Genomic DNA, 24,094 nt, shown 5'->3' with positions numbered 1-24,094 from the left:
GGGCACAATTTCCCCTATCTATTGGGGTACTTGGATAACTTCTCCCAACTGTGTTGACAACAGCCACACAGTCAAGACCCCTTTTTCAGGCCTTTGTTCTCCCTTTAGCATTAGACTCAGAAGTCTGCCTTTCTGTAATTATCTTTATTAGCAAACTTCTGGCCAGGGCCATCTACGGACAAAAGTATTTTAGCTGAGATACTTCTCAGACGCCCAAGGACCGACTGCAGATGGATAAGCATTCAGACTATCTGCTAGTTCCTGAGATAAGGTAAATATTTTCACTGAGACAACCGCCAAGGCCAGGTGGATGTTTGATACAAAGCTTTGTTTCTTATGCAAATTAAGCTTAATTTTCTCCTCTTTCCCATAGCCCAATGTTACCCTTAGTTCTAAAGATCCCCCTTTAGCATTAACTCAGAAGGAAAGGGCTTTTACACACCAGGTACATCATGCTGTGACACAGGTTGCCTAGCAACCCAGAACACTTCCCCTGCCAGCAGATGGGAAAGTGCTGCCCCAAGCTAACCTCAAACTAACAAATTTTTAATTCCTCTTACTTTTACTTGGTTTACTAAGCAGCTCATTATCCAACCGCACTTAGGAATGCAATACTATATACGGATCCCCCCTTTTCCCTTCTTGGATTTTCCCTAATAGATTCTAGGTCCCTGTCCCTCTCATTTGACCTTTTCCCTTTAAGGGTTCATCCTTGAGTCATAAAAAAAGCCTAACAGTCACTGCCTGGTGTAAACTCTTATCTGCCTTATGACCCTGAAAAATTCAAGCCCTGTGAGCTTGCTTTGGCCAGAGAATTGCTGATTGTATGTGTATATAAATGGGAAACTCTAGAGACTGGAGGGAGAACTAAGATAGAACACTGAGAGAACAGCAGAAAAAGGGACAGAGAGGAGCTAAGCATGAGAACAGAAAAGAAGCCCTGCAGACAGGGCTGACCTAGAAGAATAAGTGAATGGATTAAAGAGCTTGGTGTACTTAGATTCACTTGATATCCCTCAGATTAGATTCCCAGCCTTCTGGTAGCATCTTTTCTGGACCCTGGGAGTAATCTCCACCAGGCAGGTACTGGTGGGAATTCAGTAACTTATGGCCCAGGGTTTGTCTTAAAGACCCGAGTTCAGGGCTGAGGAGATGGCTCAGTGGACAAAGTACTTATCATGTAAACAGCACCTGTATAAAATCCTGGACATGGCAGTGGATGCCTGTCATCCCAGACATGGGAGGAGGGAGTTATATGGTCAGCCAACCTTGCTAATTGGTGAGTTCCAGGTTCAGTAAGAGATCAAGTCTCAAAAAGTCATTGGGAGAGAGACAGAGGTGGACATATGATGTTAACCTCTGGTCACTACACATGCACACCTCTAAACGTGTATATACCACATACAAAAGAAAAAGACTTGAGTTAGCTTCAAACAGGCTTGCTTTATAAAGTAGAAGCATGTTACATTGTAAAATAAATAAATAACTTGCAATATGCCCTTTGCAGTTGGGACTTTAAATATTTCTCAGTTATTACAGGAAAAACATAGACAGTAATCTAATTTTGCAAAATGATATATGGTCTGTGTATCTAGTCTTGAGGCTGGGTGAAATTTACCATGAACGGAAATGTTAGCAAATTAAGATCAATCGTATCCTTGCTTGAATCAATAGGGAGAATGCAGCTGTTGGAGGGACTATCTGGTCAACCATCAGGAACAAGCAGGAAGGGTCCATTCATTAGGTTGGGAGCTAGTTCTTCTCCTCTGAAAGTAGTGCTTATAAGGTACCCCGGGGTTTATAAATATAATGTGGCTTCAATTTGCAAAGATTTCTGTGACTGGAAAAGTAATTAAACCAAACATCTTTTAAAAATATACACATCCTTTACTCCACATTACAATCTAAAATGTAATAAGGCAGCTGAAACGAGAGAGGACTGAACTGACCAAGTGCTTCTAAGCCAAAAGAACTGGTGCAGGTCAAATCCGGGGCAGAGGAGCAAGAGAAAGAGAGGGCAGTGCCCCTGGCTGTTAGGTCACATTGGCACAGCTCTGCAGTAAAGGGACAGAACTCCTGAGCTCAGAGAACACAGCTGGGGACTGCTTTCCTGGTTAAACAGTGGGGGTCGTTGACACCACAGATTCCTAAATCCTACTTGGAGTAAGACCTCCGACCTCTGGCATCCTTCTCTTGAGAGCCGCAGGTGAGACCCATACTGCAGGAGTTGCTGAGTCGCCAGGATTACCAAGACTTGAAAGGTTCCTCAAGTCTGTGACCCTGCACTGCAGGCCACCGCAGAAGCATCAGAAGTCTGGCTCCGGGGCCAACTGGGTGTATGTTCGGACCACAGACAGCTGTAGGGAAGCTCTTGAACAAGAAACAGCGGAGCCAGGCACTTTCCCTTCCTCCCTGCTCGCTCGTCAGTCCCCCTGTGTATGCGCCACCATCCTCAAAGGCCAGGTCGCACCTGCGCAGACTCAGGCCCTCCACATGCAGCACGTCCATGTACACAACCTCACAGTCTGTGCTCCCAGAGATAAGTATTATAATCCAGGCATTTGCCATTGTTCAGACCTCAGCAGAACTGAAAGCGAGTCTTTGAAAAACACTCCACTCCCCATGCAAGGGCCTCTCAGAAGCAGAGCTCTCTGCTGACACAGCAGAGCCCGCTTCCTCCTGCTGGCTCCTGCAGAGCCCGCTTCCTCCCGCTTCCTCCTGCTGGTGGGCTGCAGGCCTTCCAGGCTGTCTCTGTGGCTCTTCTCAGCCCTAACATTCTTCTCTCTTTTCTTACATTTTGCAACACCTCTTTCTGTCCCTGGTTTTCCCATGCTTCTCACTTTCAGAAGAAAACACCAATCAGACGGCAGTGAAATTATGCTCCAACTAATCTGGATGTATGCAACCCTGATGGACAGTTTGCGCTGAAATGTTTTTTGGTTTCATTCTAAATATCTGAGGGGAGAAGAGGGCTGATTTCTAGGTATCTAGCCCATAGAAGCATTCCAACTTGATTTGAATCTATTGCTACAGACATACCAAGTTCTACTCAGTATTTTAAAAACAGCAATGCCATCATTGTGAACCAGATCCAGATCGACTGCCAAAGCAAGTTTGTATTTAATAATTGAGTGCAGCTCAAGAACCAGAAGCGCTGATGGTCATGAAATCATCCAAAGTCAGCTACAGTTTAGGACCTTACAGGTCCCTCCAAGACCCCTGGGGGGCACTTACCGTGGCATGGTAGTTTCTGTACATGGGCATTTTTAGTATTTTTGTCAAGTAATCTTCTAGTTGCTTCTACAATAAAAAATATTTAGGATACAGTTAAACATAATCACGTCTGTAGAAAATTTCAACACTCACAATGATGAGATCAGGTCTCATTTTAATATCTGTCAGTCATTTTATTATCTTCTACCATTAGGCAGTAAGGTATAACTGTTAGCATTTAGGCATCTGTACCGGTCTGCTCCTAGGTGCTCACAGGATATACCCCACTGCAGCCACTAAGAGCAACCCCTGTGCATATTCACTACATTTCCTTATAAAAGGCTTCTCTCTCCCCCTCCCTCCCTCTCCCCCTCCCCTCTCCCTCCCTTCTTCTCTCCCTCTCTCCCTGTGCTCTCAATCCCCAGGGACTGGTCCCTGCCCCCTTTTCTGCCCCTTCTCTCTCCCCTCCCCTCAATAAACCCCCCACATGGGCCCTGTTGTACAGTGACTCCTTCCCACTGTTCTTTTAAAATACAACAATAACGCCTATCATTCTCTTGGGGTGTTATTTAAACCTCAACAATAATGCCTATCATTCTCTTGGGGTGTTATTTAAACCTCTTCTTGCTATCAATATTTAACTTTCTGTATGCTTAGGTCTTTGCATCTGTTACTTTTATCATTGTTTTGACAAAATACCCGACAAGAAAGGGTTTATTCTGGCCTACAGTTGGAGGGGACACAGTCCACTGTGGAGCAGAAAGTCTGGTGGCAGGGATGGAAGGTGGTTGGTCACTCGGCACTCACAGTCAGAGACTGTGGGGAATGCTGGAGCTCAGCTCGCTCTTTGCATGGGCTCTGACGACTCATCAGTAAACCTAATCTAGAGAACCCTCACAGGCATGTCCAGAGGCTGCTCTCCTAGAGACCATGTCAGGGTGGCAGTGTTAACTGTAAAGCTAATAAGCCTTTGTGGGTGTTTTTGTTTGTTTGTTTTTTGTTTTTTTCTTGAGACAGGGTTTCTCTGTGCAACAGTCCTGGCTGTTCTGGAACTTGCTTTGTAGACCAGGCTGACCTTGAACTCACAGAGATCCACCTGCCTCTGCCTCCTGGGTACTGGGATTAAAGGTATACACCACCACCTCCTAGCTGCGTGGTTTTAATCCTCCTCACTTAGCAGAACAGGATTGCTCATAATAGGTAAGCTTTTTTATTTAAAGCAGGGTTTCATATAGACTAGTTGGGTGTTCTCTGTTTTCTGCATCATACACATTTCAGGTTCTAAGACAAGACTGATAACAATGACAGAATTACTAATACACTAATACGAATCTGTTTCCTGCCTTGGTAGCAGCAGTCAGTCATGAAGCAGGGGGGACAGAAACACCCGAGACCTGTGTCTTCTCTCTCCTGTGCCTGTACTCCGTTCTGCTGATTTCAGACCATAACCACCACGTCTAAGGAGCAGGAATATGATTTCACATATATTTAAAATGAGCTCTTAGAAATCAAATAAATGGGTGGAAATGGCTGCTTTTTAGGAGTGGATCTCAAAACCTACTAGAATATGCTGAGTCTTCATCTCCCCTCAAGCCTAGCCAGGTTCCATCAGGAAGACGCTGTTCCGTAATCTATCTAACAAGCACTCTGCTTCCTCCTTGGCTCGGGAGACCTGGAGATGTCTAAGTTCCAGAAAAGCCAAGCCAGCCATCAGCGGGGGGGTGAGGGGGTGGGGGGGGTGGGGGGGTGGGGGGGTGGGGGGGCAGCCACGGCTCCACCCCTCCTTAGGTGCTAGGTCCTTATAGTGCTGAGAAAGGATTTTCAAGACCACACAAGAGCCAGAGAGAGTGCTCAGCAGGTAAAGGGACTTCCCACACAAGCCTAAAGACCTGGGGTTGATCTTGGGAAGTCGTGAAAACATGGAAGGAGAGAACTGACTCCACAAAGTTGTCTTCTGATCACTATACATACATGCCATATGTGTGCTCGGGTGCACACATGCACACACACACACATACAATTACATTTTCACAAAGCAGCAGAACAGGGAAAGACTCACCCTCCTGCCAAAGAACTGTTCTTCCTGGATTGTGTTTTCTGATGAACGGGGCAGACTGGGCATCTCTCGGGGCTCTTCTTTGACATTTTGTCTTCTAAAAGTATGTCTAAAATACAGGCGTACACAATACAGACAGCTGTTAAACTATTCTTGGACTTTCTCATATCATCTTTCATGTCACAGCTTATTATTTTCGTTCCTGTCAATGTTTAAAATGTTCTCATGCAGCCCAGGCTGGCCTCCAACTCACTATGTAGCTAAGGCTAGCCTTGAAATCCTGGTCCTCTTGTCTACTCCTCCCATGCACTGGGGACCACAGGCTTGCACCAATGCATGCAGCTGAGGTGGCTTACTTTTAAAAGAGCTATGCAAATGAAAATGTCTACCCCAAATGGAATAGGTAGCCTATGGAAATAAAAAAACACATTTCCATCCATGCATAGTGGGGTAACTATGTTAGTTCTACTGTGGTTACCTTTTGGTAGGAATGGGGATTCGGATGAAGGCTTTGTACTTGAGCAGCTCTCTATGAAACTCTTGAAAGTGCTTGAATTTCCGCTTAACTTGCCACGTGAATTCCCCGTGTGTTAACTCAATAGTGTACAGATTGATACTTGGCACCTACAGTGATGGAAATTTAAAAAAAAAATGGCTGTTATCTTAGATGGGGAAAGTTCTGAAATTTCTCAGCAAGCAACAGCTAGAGTACACTTAAGTTCAGTCTATTTTGTGTCATATTTAGCATTTTTAAAATATGCTATCTTTATTAATTTGTTTACAATTCCATACAGTATATTTTGCTTGTATTCACCCCTGGACCCTCCCCCTGACTCCTCCCAGATCCACTCCCCACCCTCTACCTCCTCTCTCCTCCCTCCTTCTTCTTTTTTTTTTTTTAATAACCCACCCAGTTCAATTTGTGCCCAAATACTCATGTGAGGGGGCCACCCACAGGAGCATGATGGACATACCAGGACCACGCCCTTAAAGAAAACTAACTCCCACTTTCCCAGTGGCCACTCATTGTACGAAGCATCTCAGTTAGGGAGTTGGGACTTGTGAACCTTTGTACGTAACTTTTTTTTTTTTTCTAAAGTAACCAATTATAGAAATATTTTCTTAAATGTTCACATGATAAATTACATGAAACAAGCTCTGTATCACACAGACAAACCCCTACCAACCCTTCTCCCTCCATGTATAGATGCTGTACCACACCCACACACATTTGCACACTAGAAATGAAGGAGTGAGTGAGACCCTGATAAGCACCGATGGCCCTGGTCACACATGGACAGCGAACATTTGCCGCAGATTGAGAGGAGACATGAGAAAGGGCCTCGGAGCAGGCGGGACCACTGCCTTAGTCCTTTCTGTCTTAAACAAATGACACATGCCATGATACCGCCCCTTCTTCTAAAGAGGAACATCCCAAGGTCCAGCCTTGGCTACCCACACCCCTGCCTGAGGCACTGCCAGGCTTCAAGAACACTGGGTAGAGAAAGCTGCTGTAGTTTTGAGTATACAGTGCATAACACGAGTGTGATCTTGTCAGTACTAGTGTTAAGTCTGCAGTCTTGAGTATACAGTGTATAACACGAGCATGACCTTGTCAGTACTAGTGTTAAGTCCTTACAGTGTAAGAGCCAAAGTTACATTTTGAGTTTCAGTTACTATGCCTAAGAGGTCCATGAAACAAAAATGTCCCTAATCTACAAGCCCCTTGCCCACAGACAGAGTCCTGAAAGGCTGGAGGCCATTGTTTACAGGAGATAGCAAGTCACATGTTTTTACTCCCCTAAACAAGTTTGTTTGACCCATCTGCACCAGATGTGCTTGATCACACTTGGGTGGGCGATTCATGAGCAGGAAATAAATCAGGATGTACGCTTGCCCCTGAGTGGGTGTAGGTGGGAAGTATGCAGGCAGGAAGTAAATCAGGATATATTCTTGCCCCTGATTGGACCTTGTCAGAAATGCACTGAATTATGAGTTTTGCCTTTTTAAGCCCCTGCAAAATGTGCTCAGTGCCATATTCTGAGAAACCAGAGATGGACCTGGCCAGAAAGTTTATCAACCTGGCCAGTATTTAATTAAAGCTTGCTTCAAATTTGACCTTAAAGTGTAGTAGTGGTCTTATTCTTGACCAATAGGATTAACAATAGGAAAAGCAGAGGGTAAGCACTGTTAGAGCCAGTGTTCCGATGAGGCTCAGTAACCTGCTCAAGGTTTCAGAGCAAAGAGACAAATTCAACCCTGCAGTTGCTCCAGAGCGTGGGCATAAGCCCAATACAGCATGCCTTGCCATGTAAGATCCGGCGGCGGGAGAAGAGGCAAAGGGCATCTTAGAGACGTGGCTCATCAGAGAGATGTGACCCTAACACAAAGCCTAAAGCAGGGCTCAGTAGCATGGCCTTCACTCAGAAGCCCTGCAGTGAATTAAAAAAAAACCCAGAGTGGAAACGTGGGCCTAGAATCCCAGCACTCAGGTGGAGTTCAAGGTCACTCTCAGGTACATAGCAATAATATGTCAAAAGTTTAAGGGCCAGTTGGAGCTACATGAGACTATCTCTGAAAGAAAGAGCAGGAGAGAGAGTCAGAGACAGAGAGGGAAGGAAAGAAAGAGGCCAGAGCAGAGGCTAGACACCAGGGTAGTGTAAACTGGAGTCTGCATAGCAAAATCAGACAGGTCACGCCTCCAAATCATCAGGAAAACACAGTTGCCCAACTGCCCTCAAGAGACCGGGAGGCAGAAGTCAACTGGCCCCTGACCAAAGTTTATGACTCTGTGTGGACCTGGAGGCAGAAGCCAGTGGTAGCCTACTCAATCTTGACTAGTACTTAACCTGAGGGACAAAGGTCCCCTGACTACTATGAAATCCAAGCAGCAACAAGCAAGCAGCTACCCGACCCTCTCCTGGTCCAGTCTGTTTCTGAGGGCTCAGCTTTGCCTCCCAAGGACAGTCTACTCTAACACCCTTTCCATGCTCAGAGGAAACCGAAAGGGTGGAGTCTCAGACTGAGGGTGGAGCTCCAGGGACTGAGGGTGACATGTAGGGGACTGAGGGTGGGGCCCAGGGGGCTGAAGAGTGGGGTCCCAAAAACAAATCAGACAGAATTTGCCAGCAGAATTCTCTCAGCAGTGCTTCTGAATATAGCATCTAGAATTCAATATCCAGACATTTTTTTCTTTTAAGAGATAATTAGCATTCATATTTTCTTGCTAAAGAAGCCTTAGGAAAAGTATAATTTCTCTCGACTTATACTTGGCCTTCAGCTAGAATGGACTTTGAATGAAATAAAGAAATAAAAAGGAAGGACATGATGCTCCTAGGTTAGTGGGAAAGGTTTATGGTAGATAAAAGGGAGAGCATGGTCAGAGGCAGGGACATCTGGGAAAATACAGAGTGAACATGATCCTGAGTCAGGCCAGGTGAAGAGAGGGGGAGGGGAAAGCCAAGAGAGTAACCGGTAGACAAAGAAGGCTGGGTAACCAAATGGCTGGATTACAGAGGGAAGGGCAGCCCAGCCCTGGGCTGGAGAAGTTAAGGGTAGGGCACAGGGTGTGCCAGTCATATCCTGTAACAGGTAGGGACTGAGAGATGCTGGGAGAACCTGGGGGCCAGCTCTGCTTTGATATGTTAAATAGGCACCTCAGTTAGCCATTTGTCAGGTTTGAGAGTTAATAAATATAACCCAAAAGCCCAAGTGAAAAGAACTGGAGAGAAAGCGGCATCTTGCCAGTTATTAAATCAATAAATTGCCTCCAATGATATTGTTCTTATTTGTTTGTTTCTTTTCATGTACTTACTTATATTTGTAAGTGTCTGCGTGCCTGTGGGCATGTCCCTATGGCACAGAACTCAAGTGCAGGTCAGAGAACACCTTCCAGGAGCAGTTCGTCACTCCCTCACCTGGTTTCAGAGATCAAACTTAGGTTCTCAGACTTGGCACCTTTACCCATTAAACCACCTCACCTGCCCTTGAATGCTATCCAAACTAAAACTAAGTAGCCACATAGCTACTCATACCTATGTATAATCTCAACTCTGGGGAGGTGGAGGAAGGAGGAGCAAGAGATGGCGGCCAGGCTTGTCTCCATGAGACCCCATCTCCAACAACAAGGAGACTGTTCATAAAGGGGAAAAAAGAAGAGGGTAAGAATGAAGAGTATATGAGAAGGAGGTGCAATCCTGAGATGTGAGGGAACTTGGAAGTTGTTGTGGAATATTAGGTGAAGATGTGTTGCATTTGTTTCTGCTGTGGAACATTTGTTTAATGATGCAAAGATGTGCTGCATTCTTTTATGTTGCATTTGTTTAGCAGAGAGAATAAATAGAAGGAGAAAAAGAGAAGAGAATGATCAAGAAAAGGAGAGGAGGACACCAGGGGCCAGCCACCCAGCTACACAACCAGCCACGGAGAAAGAAGTAAAGAAAGACACATAGAACAGAGAAAGACAAAAGCCCAGAGGCAAAAGATATACAGTATAATTTAAGAAATGTTAGCTAGAAACAAGTCAAGCTAAGGCTGGGCATTCATAAGTAAGAATAAGTCTCTGGGTGATTGATTATTTGGGAGCTGGGTGGCAGGCCCCCAAAGGGCAAAGATCAAAAACACAAACATGCAAACAACCCCAACTACAGGAAGTGGTAACTAAAGCTCAACCAATAGCATCACAGCTGGGAGAAAGGAATCTGGAGTCGGGGCTGTTTATTGACACAGTTGACCAGAACCCAAACCGGATGAACCCAAAGTGCCCTGACCCTCGTAGTAGACGTGAAGCGCTCCACTTCCAAGACTTGTGCTTTCACGGGGCAGCCGGAGAGGTAGGTCTGGATGTTGGGCTCCTTAAATCCTTGAGTGTTGTAAATGGAAGAGAATGGGATGTACTCTGCAAAGGACAGAGGGGAAAGGTTATTCCAGGCCTGCACCTTTTTAAAACCGAAGATGAAAGGCCTCAGTGGGTGAAGATGCTACCACCAAGCCTGATGACCCAAGTTTGATCCAGGAGAGCCGCATGATTGTTTTAGGAAAGGAGCTGACATAAAATTGACCCCCCCAGGAATGAGCTTTATTAGGAGAGAGGGCCTCAGGACCAAGGGAGCCATGACTGTGCCTTGAGGTGGGAGAGCATTTAAGGACACTATATTATGTCAGAGACTCATGATGGAGCCTTAAAGGGGAGGAGAGGTTGCCTCTTAAAGTCTGGACAGGGGAGATGTAGTTTAAAGGACAAGTAGGTGAGCCAGGCAGTGGTGGCACACGCCTTTAATCCCAGCACCCAGGAGGCAGAGCCAGGTGGATCTCTGTGAGTTCGAGGCCAGCCTGGTCTACAGCGTGAGATCCAGGACAGGCACCAAAACTACACAGAGAAACCCTGTCTCGAAAAACAAACAAATAAATAAACAAACAAACAAACAAATAAACAAAAGGACAAGTAGGTGGCAGCTGACCAGCACAGGGTGACAGGGAAGCCCAGAGAAGGGCACACAGAGAAACACAATAAAGGAACAAAATGACATCTGTATCCTTTCCACGGTTGGGTTTCACACCTTGTGATTCAGTCTGGGTTAGCATACACAACAAGGAAATAAGCCAGACACTGGGCAGAACCATAAATTAGGGGCTCTGAAGCCACAGGATAGCATGGCCTGACTCTGTCCCAGAGCTGCTGGAGGACATGGGATCCAGTCAGGTAGACTGTGGGGATCTGGTCATTCAGAGTGACCAATGTCTTAAAGAGACAGACCCATGATCAAACAGAACATCAAAAAAAAATCATAGTTAATAAATAAGTTTCTGGAAGCCCTCTCTCCAAGGACGGTGGTCTCCCTCTGTTATTTACCACTGTGCCCTGCAACCAAGCCTGAGGAAGTCTTGACCCCTCCATCATCTGCCCTTACCTTCCTGCGCCTTGGGGTCTCCAGGAGATGCATCATACTCCACCTCCTCCCCCTCAAAGTGGAGTTCCCGGGTGTCCAGATTTTCTATCAGATTGCTCATGTCTGCGGCGATTTTCTGCAGTGCCGAAGTGTTTACCCTGGACTCGCTTTTCAGTGACATGCTGACTTCTGACAGGGAAGCAGAGGGGCTGAGAAGGAAGAACAGGCGTCACTCAGACACATTTGGTTGTGGAAATCCCTGTCACACAATTCAAAACCAGGCTTAGTTAGCTACAGCATGGACAAAGAAACCAACTCTTGGTGGGGCCTGCATATCCAAACAACCATTCTGTTCATCTCCCTGCATCACATTTAAACAATCCCCACCTCATTGGCTAACATGGAGCAAAACAATTGTAGAAAAGAAAGAAAAGCGACTCCACCTGGAACAAACTGCCAGAGTTCCTCTCTTCACATGTTATGTGCGCTTGACTAGATGAGGAGGGATTACACAGAGTGACGGGGGATGCTTTTTCAGAGATAAAGACCTGCCTCTTTGTTTAAGAAATACACTCAAGAATACAAAATAGCCTGGCATGGTGGCCCATACCTCTAATCCCAGTGCTCTAGAGACAGAGGCAGGCACTGTGTGAGTTCAAGGCCAGCCTGGTCTACATAGTGAGTTCCAGGCCAGTCAAGGTTACATAGTAAGACCCAAAATAAAAAAAGAAGGAAGGAAGGAAGGAAGGAAAGAAGGAAGGAAGGAAGGAAGGAAGGAAGGAAGGAAGAATAATACATGTAAAATGTATAATACACATAAAATAAGCAGCATGTTCCTAAAAAAAAAAATCAAGGGAAATTTCCACATCTAAACATTCAGATGTAAAAATCATTTTTATGACTGAGTGGGTAAAGGAACTTGTCTGTCACCCAAGTCTGATGACTTGAGTTAGACCCCAGAATCCACGCTGGAAAGATAAGTGCTGACACCCAGAAGTCCTTTGACACACGTGTCGTGCACACGCAATAAAGAAAATAAAATTCATGACAGTGTAACCTTCCTACATTTTCTCGGGAGCTGACTTCACTTGGAGATGTGAGGCTTTGGCTGTGACCTTGCATGAGCCGTGAGGTACGTGTCTTGAAAGGAAACGAATTAATATACCTGTTCCTAAAGATACCAGAGGTGTTAGGATTATATTTCCCTCCTCTTTTTATGAAAGTTGGTTCTATTTCATTCGGACACTTCATAACACGAGTCGTTGCACATCAGCACCCAGGGAGACGACTTCACACAGATTTTATTTTCCATTTAAAATATGGAAGTTTAAGCCCTGAGCACTGCTGTCAGAGTTGGATGGAAAGTCCATATCGCCTAATATAGAAATTATGTCTGACAGAACCAGGCCTAAGCTGAGAGGAGTCTCCCATGGCTAACTGGTCTGCACATGCTCATTGTCTACTGCAGCTCACAAGCAGTAACTTAGCATTCACCGTGTGTGAGAAGCAAGGAATGAAAGTAAAGACGGGGCCTGCGGGCAGTTCAGCAAATAAAATCACCTGTACAAAGCTGAGTTCAGCCACAGGGGAGAGAACCAGCTCCTGGGAGTCGTCCTCTGACCTCCACATGTGTGCAGTGGCACACGCGTGCCACACACTCTCATGTATAGGTCAAATACAAATTTTAGAAAGTGTGCAGTTGAGTTAAGGAACAGCTGCTGTGTGTGGGGGTTAAGGAAACAGCTACATAACCTCAAGTTCATCCCAGGCCTCCTGCAAGGCCTTGAACTTCCCGAAAGGAGGGCACCTGGCTGGATTCTTCCCTACAAGTTCCACAGAGAGGCTGGGTGTGCCACATGGGCCAACTTAGGCAGCTCTTAAGATAACAAGTCTCCAAAACCTAGACACACTGTCACCACCGCCTCTGTCGTGGCTGTGGCTGATAGAGACCTTGTTTGGAAATACAAGGACAGGCAGAGGAAGGAGGTTCTTCTGGGTTGCCCTGTGCATGTGATTCTACATCAGAGTTCCTGTGAACTGAGTAACCAGCCACTCTCCTTTCCTTTTGTTGACTTTAAGGAAGCTTACATCTAAATTTATACCTTGCTGTTGCCAAATTATTTGTTTATTACGCGTACAGTGTTCTGCCTGCATGGACACCTGCATGGACACCTGCATGGACACCAGATCTCATTACAGATGGTTGTGAGCCACCATGTGGTTGCTGGGAATTGAACTCAGGACTTCTGGAAGAGCTGCCAGTGCTCTTAACCACTGAGCCATCTCTCCAACCCCAACTGTTGCCAAATTATTGGGCTATTGTTGCCTGTATCTCTTCCTTTCAGTTCTCTCTTTCTCTCTCTCATTTCCATCTTATCTTTCTAATTTTGGGAGATGTGTCAATTGCCTTGACAGTGATATTCACTCATAAATGCTGACTGTAATGGCATGAACAGGAAAAGAAATTTCCTACAACTTAGTGTTCACAGGACAGAGCCCTTTCAGTCCTCGGGGTCTTAGCTTCCTCATCGGCAAACCTCCTTCCTAGGGTTGTTTTAACAATAAAGCTTTAACTATATATAAAAGATGCCATGAAGTTGGTTAGCCTCCATGATAAGTGACTTAACCATCTTCCTATCTCCAGGAATTACTCCAGATAGTTTTGCATTTAAATAAGAGGGTAGGTGGCTGAATGTCTTCCAGCCAGAATTATCTAAGTAATGTTTGTTCAGCTCCCACTGGGGAGGTGTTGCCTTGGGCCACAATTAAAATATGTTTTTCCTTTTCTCCTAATTCAACAAAGAGCCACTTGTTAGATGTGAGATGCTAACCATGAGCCAAGTTTGCATTATTTAAAAGACAAGGTAATGAGAAGTAAGAGGAACTGAGATAAGGAAAACCAAATCAGAAATTACATCATATTATTGTCATTTGTTAACTTTTAAAGATTTTAGAGATTTTTACTTATCGATTAAATAGACTTGTTTAACTTTCCCAACTTTCTCATCATAGCAAAGGGAGGCTGTTCCAAATGACCTTCCTTTTGGGCAAAAAAAAAAAAAAAAAAAGTAGACTGAAAAAAAAGTGTAATTAATATACAAAGACTATTCTATATGTTGGGGTAAGTAGGGGAAAAGCATTGGTTCAAGCCAAGAGAAAAGAAGTAAGCTAACACGTGAAAACTGAAGGAAAAAACAAGAAAAGAAACAGAAAGAGTAAAAGAAAGAAACCCACATTATTTAGTATAAAGCATCTATTGTATGATAAGCACAGTTTTGGCACAATTTTGTTACTTAATACTTCAGAGGTATGATTGTTTTATGACATTTAGGTATTTGTCCAAGGGCATTCAAGTTGTATCAGGGTCGCCTCTTATATTTTTAAAGATTTATTTTTTAATTATGTGAATATGTGTATGTCTGTATATGAATATATGCATAAAAGTACTTGAGGAATCCAGAAGAAGGCACCAAAGAAAGATCCTGGATCTTGAATAACAGGTGTTGTGAGGTACCCTACATGGCTGCTGGGAACTGAACTCAGGTCTTCTGCAAGAGTAAACATGCTCTGTCTTGGTTGACCATGGCAACTCTTATAAAAGAAAACATTTAATTGTGACTTGATTACAGTTTCAGAGGTTTAGTCCATTATCATCATGGTTATGAGCATGGTGGAACACAGGCAGACATGGTGCTGGAGAAGTAGCTGAGAGTCCTACATCCAGATCCACAGACTACAGGAGAAAGGAGACACTGGGCCTAGCTTGGGTTTTTGAAACCTCAAAACCTAACCCCCAGTGACACAGTTCTTCCGACAAGATCTCACCTCCAGTCCTTCTCAAGTAGTGCCACTCCCTTATGACTAAGAATTCAAATATATTAGCCTAATATAATTGGCTAAATGGGGGTAGGGGGCATTCTTATCCAAAGCACCACTGGCTCCTAACTAAGCATTGAATGATCTCTTCTATGGAGGGTTGACTTTTTAAAGTGGATTTGACTGGTTCTAACATACTATAAACTTGGTTACTGGGGTTCACAAGCATTGGTTTTATTTTATGGCTTGAATGACTAGAAATTTAATCTTTTCTACGAAGTCTGTGCTCTGTGACAATAAGAGATGTCTTCTAGTTTAAATACCACACCTTGGGGAGGATCATCTGAACCCATAGTCACTACAGTGATGGAAACATGTCAGGCCAGCTTCCAGAATTTCCATGATTTATAACATAGGATCATAAGAAATTTTGGGGGACCTAAAATTTGGGGACACATCAGATTGTGAAAAATTTAGCACTAACAGTGGGAAATAGAAGACATGACTTGAGCATCATTGCTTTACTGGATTCCACACCATTTCATGAGTTTTTATCCCACAATTTTACTGCTGTATTCAGAAGCCAGCTGTGAGGCCAGGTTTGTTCCTCTGTGTGATTTCAATTAGAGCCATCTGTCTTGGAGGAGAGCAGCTGTCGGAGTCACAGCTGGACCTGCCCAGCAGTGGGATGAGCCCTTTAGTGTTTATGTCTGAGATCACACAGTGGGTTCTCTTAGCCCTTTATAAGTCTAAACTGTGGGTCTTTAGCTCACTCTGTACGAAGAAGAGATGGTGAGGCAGAGAGGAGGTAAGAGCAGCTGGGTTGTAATCAGTTTGCATGTTATCTAGGAGGTAAATAAGGTTGTTTTCATTCTTCTTTTTTCTGGTTTTGAATATTAGATTCAAAACTCTTTGCAGCAACCATTTAATAATTCCATCATTCAGTGAAGGAAGCAGAGAAATAGGGTTTTCTCTTCAAAATTTTAAAAATTGATTGTTATTGTTGTTTTGAGACAGGGTCTTACTATGTAGCCCTGCCTGTCCTGGAACTCACTCTGTAGACCAGACTGGCCTCGAATTCACAGAGATCCACCTGCCTCTGCTTCCCGAGTGCTGGGATTAAAGGCGTGCGCCACTGCTTCTCTTCAATTTTCAACAGGATTGGGAAAGGTCAGTTATTTTCCTTCTCACACAATAAACACATAAACATTCTGTTAGCTAAAATAACACTAATATTGCCAACCGTAGTTACTGATGTTAAAGTAAACACTAGCATTAGTTAACATTTGCAGAGTATGTCCCACAAGTCAGGCACTGTACAATTCCACAGCCATCTTGGGCGCGAGCTGGGTCCCACTAGTAGCCAGACGCTGAAGAGTGTCTTAGGAAAGAGGCCAGAGTCCCATGTGCAGGAAGTGAGGAAGCCAACCCTCTAACTCCAAAGTTCAGCTAACAAATAAGCCATTTGCCACTAGAGGTAGAGGAGAAAAGGTCACTGAGAGACTCTCACTCAGAATATGATTAAAGCCTAGCAAATACATTATATGAAAAAATTTAATAGAAAACAAGTATAAATCTAATTTTAAAAAGGAACAATTACAGCAAAAGCTCTAGCATTGCATTCTGTGAAGACAGTTGTGTCTTGGTTTCTGCTTTCTTTCTGAGTAATCTGCAAGGTCCTTCCATTTTTTTCCCATGTAATCTACAGGGTCCTTCCATGTTTTTCCTGTATAAGCTACAGGGTCCTTCCATGTTTTTCCTGTATAAGCTACAGGGTCCTTCCATGTTTTTCCTGTATAATCTATAGGGTCCTTCTGTGTTTTTTTCTGTGTTATTTGTGCTTAGCAAGAGAAATAAGCATGATGGATTTCAAAGCCCAAAACCAAATCATAACTATGAATGTGAATTATAATTGAACCATTGGAAACAATATTAATTAATAGGATTCATGGTTTCCCATAAGTCTTGATGACAGGACCATCCATATCACAGACCTCCTTATGATTACACAGAAGTTACTTATATAGAACAGACCTGAAGTTCCCTAAAGCATAAAATTCATAACTGAAAATTTAAAACCTGACCTAAATCTCCAGTGATACAGTGAGCCTTGAATAAACATTTTTTGAGGTTAGCTGACTTTGAATAAAGTATTGGTATATTTTATCTTCCAAACTATATGTTTTGAAAAAATAAAATATGTTTAAAAAACTTTTAATGTTTACTTGGATCTTAGATTATTTTGTTTTGTTTTGGTTTTTGGGTTTTTTTTTTTTTTTTTTTTTTTGAGACAGGGTTTCTTTGTGTAGTTTTGGTGCCTGTCCTGGATCTTGCTCTGTAGATCAGGCTGTCCTCGAACTCACAAAGACCTGCCTGGCTCTGCCTCCTGAGTTCTGGGATTAAAGGCATGTGCCATCACCACCTGGCTGGATCTTAGAAATTTTTAAGAATATCTCATCCACAAAGATCAGTGGGAAACGTATTAAGTCCCTTCATCAAAAAAATTAAATGTCAGGGGCTGGAGAGATGGCTTAGTGAATGCTCTTCCAAAGGACCTGGGTTCAATTCCCAGCCACTTAGCGGCTCACAGCCACCTGTCACTCCAGTTCCAGGGGATCTGATACCCTCTTCTGGCTTCCCCAGGCAATGCAAGCATATGATACACAGATATACATTCAGGCAAAATGCCCATACACTGAAAATAGTAAAATTAATTTAAAACACTTTAAATTAAATGTCAGATGACCATGGTGATTCTGTCCTCACTGTCAGCGGCCGACCCACCATCAACTCCAGAAGGTCAGTGCCACCTCTGAGAACTACATCACCACTCCTAGCTGAGGAGCTGTGACAGGAGATGTGACAGCCAGGCAAGGGTGATCCTGGCTGCCAGTGTGCCCTCTAACGCACCAAGAAGCTATGCACAGGTAAACTTGTTTGGGTGTATTAGTCTTCAAGGCTGACATAGGCAGCATCCAGCCTTCCACCTCTACTTAGCTGCCCAAGGTAACATGCCATCTCTCAGCTGTCCTTCCAGCTCTGCCTATTGGCCAAGTCCTCTGACTTCTGGACTGCACCACACAAATGGTCGAGAAGCCAGCAAGACCCTGGCCCCTCGTCCTCCCTGGCCTGGGCCTTTACCCTCCCTTCTGCTCATGCAAGTCTTTCTTCGTCCTGAAATGGGACTGTCCATGGCAGTGCTGAAATACCAACTGTTACCTTGACGAGGTCTAGAATCGCCGGGACACAAGCCGGGCATGTCTGTGGGGGAGGAGAGTTTCTCCATAGGACTAACAGAGCTGGGAAGAGGACCCCTCAGAGTGAGTGACACCAACTCATGGGCTGGGGGCCTGGACTGAATAAAGAGAAGGAAGCAGACTGAACCTCAGCATCCTTTTCTCTCTGCTTCCTGACTCCAGACTCAATGTGACCAGTCACCTGAAGTGCCTGCCTCCTCGTTATCGTGATGGGTTGTACCCCCAAACTGTGAACCCAAATACGGACTTTATTCTTTAAGTGGCTTCTGCCAAGTGTCTCATCAGTGAAAAAAGTAACTAACATGGGAGTCCAGTCCTCTTTGTGACTTTGGTGTTACCTATAAGCCTAAAGCCCCAGGGAAAATGCACAGGTGTTCTCACACAGCATTTTGCATATATTTTCCTCGGCCTGTGAGTGTCCTTTTATGATGCACGTATTAAGAAGCCCTGTCCACTGAACTAAAGTGACATTCTGAGGGTGGACACATCTGTCCCCTCCAGGAGATGGGGCACTCCTGGGAAATGATGGGGGAATGCCATGACCACTCAGATCTCACAGAACACATGCTCAGCAATTATTTGTTACTAAATTACTTAATCAGTGAGCTGTCCACAGAGACTCTGTCTACAGGCCATCCAATGCAGACCTTGGGAAAATGTCTTCTTCCTAAACTGCAGAAGCTCTCAGATGCAATGACCTTCTGGTTTGGGAAAGGTCCCGAGAAGACAGCATGAAGGGCATGGGTCATTGGCAACCAACACAGAGAACCGCCATGGGAACTTAGTACACCAGGTCTTTGCCAAGGGCTCCTCCTGTGCCACCTCAAGTAGTCCTGGCAACAGCTTCACAAACCGGTACTACTGCGACTCTCATGATCCCAACAACCAGCTGAGCTCTGGCTGACCTGAAAGTCACTGGCCCGTCTCAACTGTGTCCTGCCCTTGCAGCCATGCCAAGAAGAGCATATGATGTGCCGTGGAATCACACATCCCTCTCCTGCCCAGAGCCTGTGTGGGCAGCTTGCTCTTCTGGCTGGTGCTGTGTGATTCCACTTAGAACTGTCTTCTCTCAGAACTCCACATCAAATCTGATGTGGTGATTCCAGAGCGACCTTCCATTCCTTCTCCCTAGGCTTCATGGTAAACCCTTCATAGCAAATGTCTAACAATGGTATGATTTTCTCCCAAAGGTGTCGAGACTAGAGAAGACAATAAGTAAACTGAACTCAGATCCTGTGAGCCCAGGAGCCAGAAGATACATTCTTTCTCTTATCCAGCTAAAGACACAAGGAAGCCTACAGTGACCTGAAGGTGTTTACATGGCTCACTTTCTAGTTTCTTCCTCTGAGATTTTATTTTTCTTTTATGTGTCAGTGTTTGCCTGAATGTATACCTGCACAGTACAACTACATAGTGCTCACAGAGGCCAGAAGGGGACATCAGATCCTTTGTGCCTGGAGTTACAAACAGTTGTGAGCCACCATGTGGGTGCTGGGAATTGAACCTGGGTTCTCTGGAAAAGCAGATAGGGCTCTTAACCAATGAGCTACCTCTCCATGTCCATGCTTAATTTTCCATTAGCAAATCTCAATTGGTATTGTATGTCATTCGCATACTTATGATAATGATCCCTGACAACCATTGTCGATACTGATCCCAAGCAACCACAGCAGCCTTGTGACACAGAAGCAGCAATCAGTTCCCACAGATGCCATTGATTCCAGAAGGGACAACCCTAGAGGCAGCAAAAAAAGATGTTTCTTGATTCACCCCCAAATTTCCTAAATCCTTGGACCTACTTGGATAACCTTTTGAAGGTCTCAGGTGTCTCAGGTGCAATTTTTTTTGGGGGGGGGGCATTCGAGACAGGGTTTCTCTGTGTAGTTTTGGTGCCTGTCCTGGATCTCACTCTGTAGACCAGACTGGCCTCGAACTCACAGAGATCCTCCTTGCTCTGCCCCCGAGGGCTGAGATTAAAGGCATGCACCACCACCACCGCCCGGCTATCTCAGGTGCATTTTACCTGGCATGAGTTCTCCAACTCATTTAATCTGGTGTATCTAGAGCTAAGTGGTGCCCTCCATGCAGGAACCAGCTTATTCCCGTTTGTCTCCGTTCTAGCTGGCTTTGTTTCCAGAACACATCCAACTGTTACGGGAAAGTGATATCTACATTCACTACAGGAAAGTGATATCTACATTCATTGAGTTCCTACTCTGGGCCAACCACTGGAGTGTGTCAAACACATTCTTTATACACCTGACAACGAAAAAACATGCTCAACCTTCAGAACACCACACTTGTCTGTTCTAAATGGTCTTAGTGACTGTTCAATGGCTGGGACAAAACACCACGACCAAGGCAACTTAAACAAGAAAGCAATTCACTTGGGGCTTATGCTTGCAGAAGGTTGGACTCCATGGCTATCATGGTGGAGAGCATGCAGCTGGCAGGTGGGCATGACTCTGGAGCGGTAGCTAAGAGCTCACATCTGGAGACACAAACACGAGGCAGGAAGAGAATAACTGGAAAGGGCTTAAAGCCTGCCCACAGTAACACACTTAATTCAACAAAGACCACACCTCCTAGTCCTTCCCACATAGTTCCACTAACTGGGGACCAAGTATTCAAACATATGAATCTATGGTGCTCATTGTCATTCAGATTACCACATAAATAAGTACTCGACTTTTATGGTCAAGAATTGAATATTCACACACTGTGTTTCAAGAAAGGGTGATGACTGCAGATGAATTTATGGGGAAAGACTTTTCTCTCGTGGGAAAAGTTATACTAAGCAAGGTGATATAAACATCTCAACAAGATAAACCTAGCCCACCAATGTTTGGGTGGACAAAATAAATACATCCCCTCAACATACAAATAGCATGCACCTGTACTGAGATGGCATAAAGAAATTATTTCCTTTCAGTGATTCAGAAAATCCACTAAAACGGCTTTTCTGAATCAGAGGGCTGCTTTTTGGTAAGCACACATGATGGAGGGTGTGGCCAGTACGGTGGTGACAACGGCCAAAGTAGCCAAAGCCACACCTGCCACCTGCACCAGCTGCTGTCACACTGGCCCAAACTTGGCAGTCAGGGGCTGATTGGTATCGTGGAGAAGGGTATGCAGCTCTGAGATCCTAAGCGGCCCACACACTGTTCCCATCACATGTCTGAGCAAGAGAGAACAGCTCTGGACAACTTCAATACCAGCAGCAGCTGAGCTCTGGCAGAACCTGGGGGCTCAGAACTGAGGACTGTAAGCCAGACTCCTGGACCTGGCGCAGCTGGACTGAGCACAGTGTGGGCAATTCATTTTCTTACTCCTTACAAACCTCATGCTGTTGAGAAAAAGCAAATAAACATGTATACATACACATGGATAAAGGGGAAGGGGTGTTTGGTTGGTTAGCTGCTAAAATTGTTTTGAGGCAGGGTCTCAGGTAGCCCAGGCTGCCCTTGAACTCCTGACCCTCCTGCCTCCACCGCCCAAGTGCTGGGATTACAGGCCTGGTAGTTTTTAACTATTTCCACCATGATTGCTTCCTTTCCTGAAAAGTGCTGTGTCTTCTACAGATGGCCCCATTAGCTGGAACTTGATTCTCTTGTGCAGACTGCTTACCAACAGAATTACTCCCAGGTATCTGAAGTCTGACCCCATCGGAAGGAATGGGCAAACAACCCACATCCTGACAAGCACAGGCAACACGTAGAGCACTCTCAGTGACCCGTCGGGTTCACCTCCGACACAAAGGAGGCCGATACACTCACAGGTACCACATCTTCCGGGCACTCTCGGGGCTAATTAGCTCTCACGCTTTGTCACAAGTGCTGTAAACACAGAAACATCTACTGGAGCTTCTTGAGGCAACATAGTTGATACACCTAAGAAGAGGGAACCCCAAGCTAGGTGGGGGTGGTGCATGTCTTTAACCCCAGCACTCGGGAGGCAGAGGCAAGTGGATTTCTGTGAGTTCAAGGCCACCCTGGTCTACAGAGTGAGTTCCAGGACAGCTAGGGCTGTTACTTGGAGAAACCCTGTCTTGAAAAACAAAAACAACAACAGCAAAAAAGAGGGAACTCCAATTAAAGAATTGGCTCTATCGTATCAGCCAGTGGGGATGTTTATGGGGTGTTGTCTTAACTAATAACTGATGTGGGAAGGGCCAGCTTACTCTGAGTAGCGCCATCACTGGGCAGCCCATCCGGGGCTGTATAAGAGGGCTGGCTGAGCAAGGGAAGCGAACCAGAAAGCAGCTTGCATCCCTGCCTTGGCTTCCCTTCATGATGGACTGTAAGAAGACATCATTTGCCGGGTGGTGGTGGCGGACGCCTTTAATCCCAGCACTTGGGAGACAGAGCCAGGAGGATCTCTGTGAGTTCAAGGCCAGCCTGGTCTACATGGCGAGATCCAGGACAGGCACCAAAACTACACAGAGAAACCCTGTCTCGAAAAACCAAAAAAAAAAAGACATCATCTTTTCCTTTCTCCCAAAGCCGCATGGGCCATGGTGTCTGTCATGGCAACGGAAAGCAAACAGGGCTGTACCCTGGGTGTGAAACAGGCTCAAGTGCAAACGAGCTTTGTCCTGTGCCATGAGCCCTTCCAAGAACTATGAGACTCTGCCCAAGCACGGGAAATGGCAGTAAGGTGTGGTGATGTATTATGTACCCCAATATATTGTGTACCCTAATAAACTTGTCTGGGGATCAGAGGACAGGGCCAGCCACTAGATTAGACATAGAGGCAAGACAGTGGTGGCATACACCTTTAATCCTAGGACTTGAGATCTCACATCTTTGCTTGGGAAGGACACACACCTTTAATCCCAGGAAGTAATATGGCAGGACACAGAAAGGTATATAAGGCGTGAGGAAATAGGAACTCACTCTCTTGAGGCTGAGGATTTCATCGAGGTAAGAACGTGGCTGGCTTGTTCTGTTTCTCTGATCTTTCAGCTTTCATCCCAATATCTGGCTGTGGGTTTTTGTTTTGTTTTTAAATAAGACTGTTTAACAATTCCTGTTACAGTAGGGACTGGATTTTGAGGATGAGCTGGTGTTGCACACTACAGAAAACAGTGTTACTGAGAGTAATGGTGCACGTCTTTAATCCTGCCACTTGGGAGGTAGAGGCAGGGGTATCTCTGTGAGTTTGAAGCACTGGGCTGCACAAAGAGTTTCAGGACAGCCATGGCTATATGGAGAGATTCCGTCTCAAGAACAACAAAAAACAACCAACCAAACCCCAGAAAGCACTGCCACCAACATCCGGGAACAGAACAGATTAAAGTAACACATGTGCCCACTTCCACCACAGACACAGAATCGTGGAATAAGCTGTAACTGTTTTGCAAAAATACTCAGTCAAGGGCCAGAGATAAGAAGAACAACAATAAGGAAAGCTTCAGTGTCCAGCTGGACTCGGCACAGAGCGGTGCACTGGACTCGACACTGGAAGGCTCTAAGAGGCTTTCTTTGTTGGTACTACTGTGTTTGTTTGTTTGTTTGTTTGTTTGTTTTGAAGCATGGTCTCATGGAGCCCAAGAGCCCTTCAAGCTCACTATGTAGCTGAGGATGACCTTAAACTTCTGATCCTCCTGCCTCCACTTTCTGAGAGCTAGAGTTACAGGTATATTCGACCAGACCAATTCCATGTGATGCTTAGGATGGAAGCTGGGGCCCTGGATAAGCTCCCCAGCCCTGAAAAATACACAAACAAACACCCAAGTTTGGTGTGGGAGCATCTGAGAAACATCCTATATGATTGTGTGCAGTCACTAACATCACAGTCATGGAGTACCCTAGGAACATCCTATATGATTGTGTGCAGTCACTAACATCACAGACAGTCATGGA

At 45.0% G+C, this 24,094-nt stretch overlaps 1 protein-coding gene across 1 annotated transcript in view; it reads right to left on the bottom strand.

Moving 5' to 3' along the window:
• Window positions 1-24,094, bottom strand: part of Pld1 (phospholipase D1) — a 171,889-nt gene that overhangs the window by 125,075 nt on the left and 22,720 nt on the right. The window contains 5 exon segments of the mRNA XM_052730200.1: window positions 3,235-3,300; window positions 5,273-5,378; window positions 5,748-5,893; window positions 10,039-10,166; window positions 11,179-11,366. Of these exon segments, the coding sequence (XP_052586160.1) occupies window positions 3,235-3,300; window positions 5,273-5,378; window positions 5,748-5,893; window positions 10,039-10,166; window positions 11,179-11,338 (606 nt within the window). The 5' untranslated portion in view covers window positions 11,339-11,366.

Source organism: Peromyscus californicus, unplaced genomic scaffold (assembly GCF_007827085.1).
Source record: "Peromyscus californicus insignis strain IS unplaced genomic scaffold, ASM782708v3 Scaffold_9__1_contigs__length_137607984, whole genome shotgun sequence".
Lineage (NCBI taxonomy): Eukaryota > Metazoa > Chordata > Mammalia > Rodentia > Cricetidae > Peromyscus > Peromyscus californicus.
This window is presented reverse-complemented; position numbering and strand designations above follow the sequence as displayed.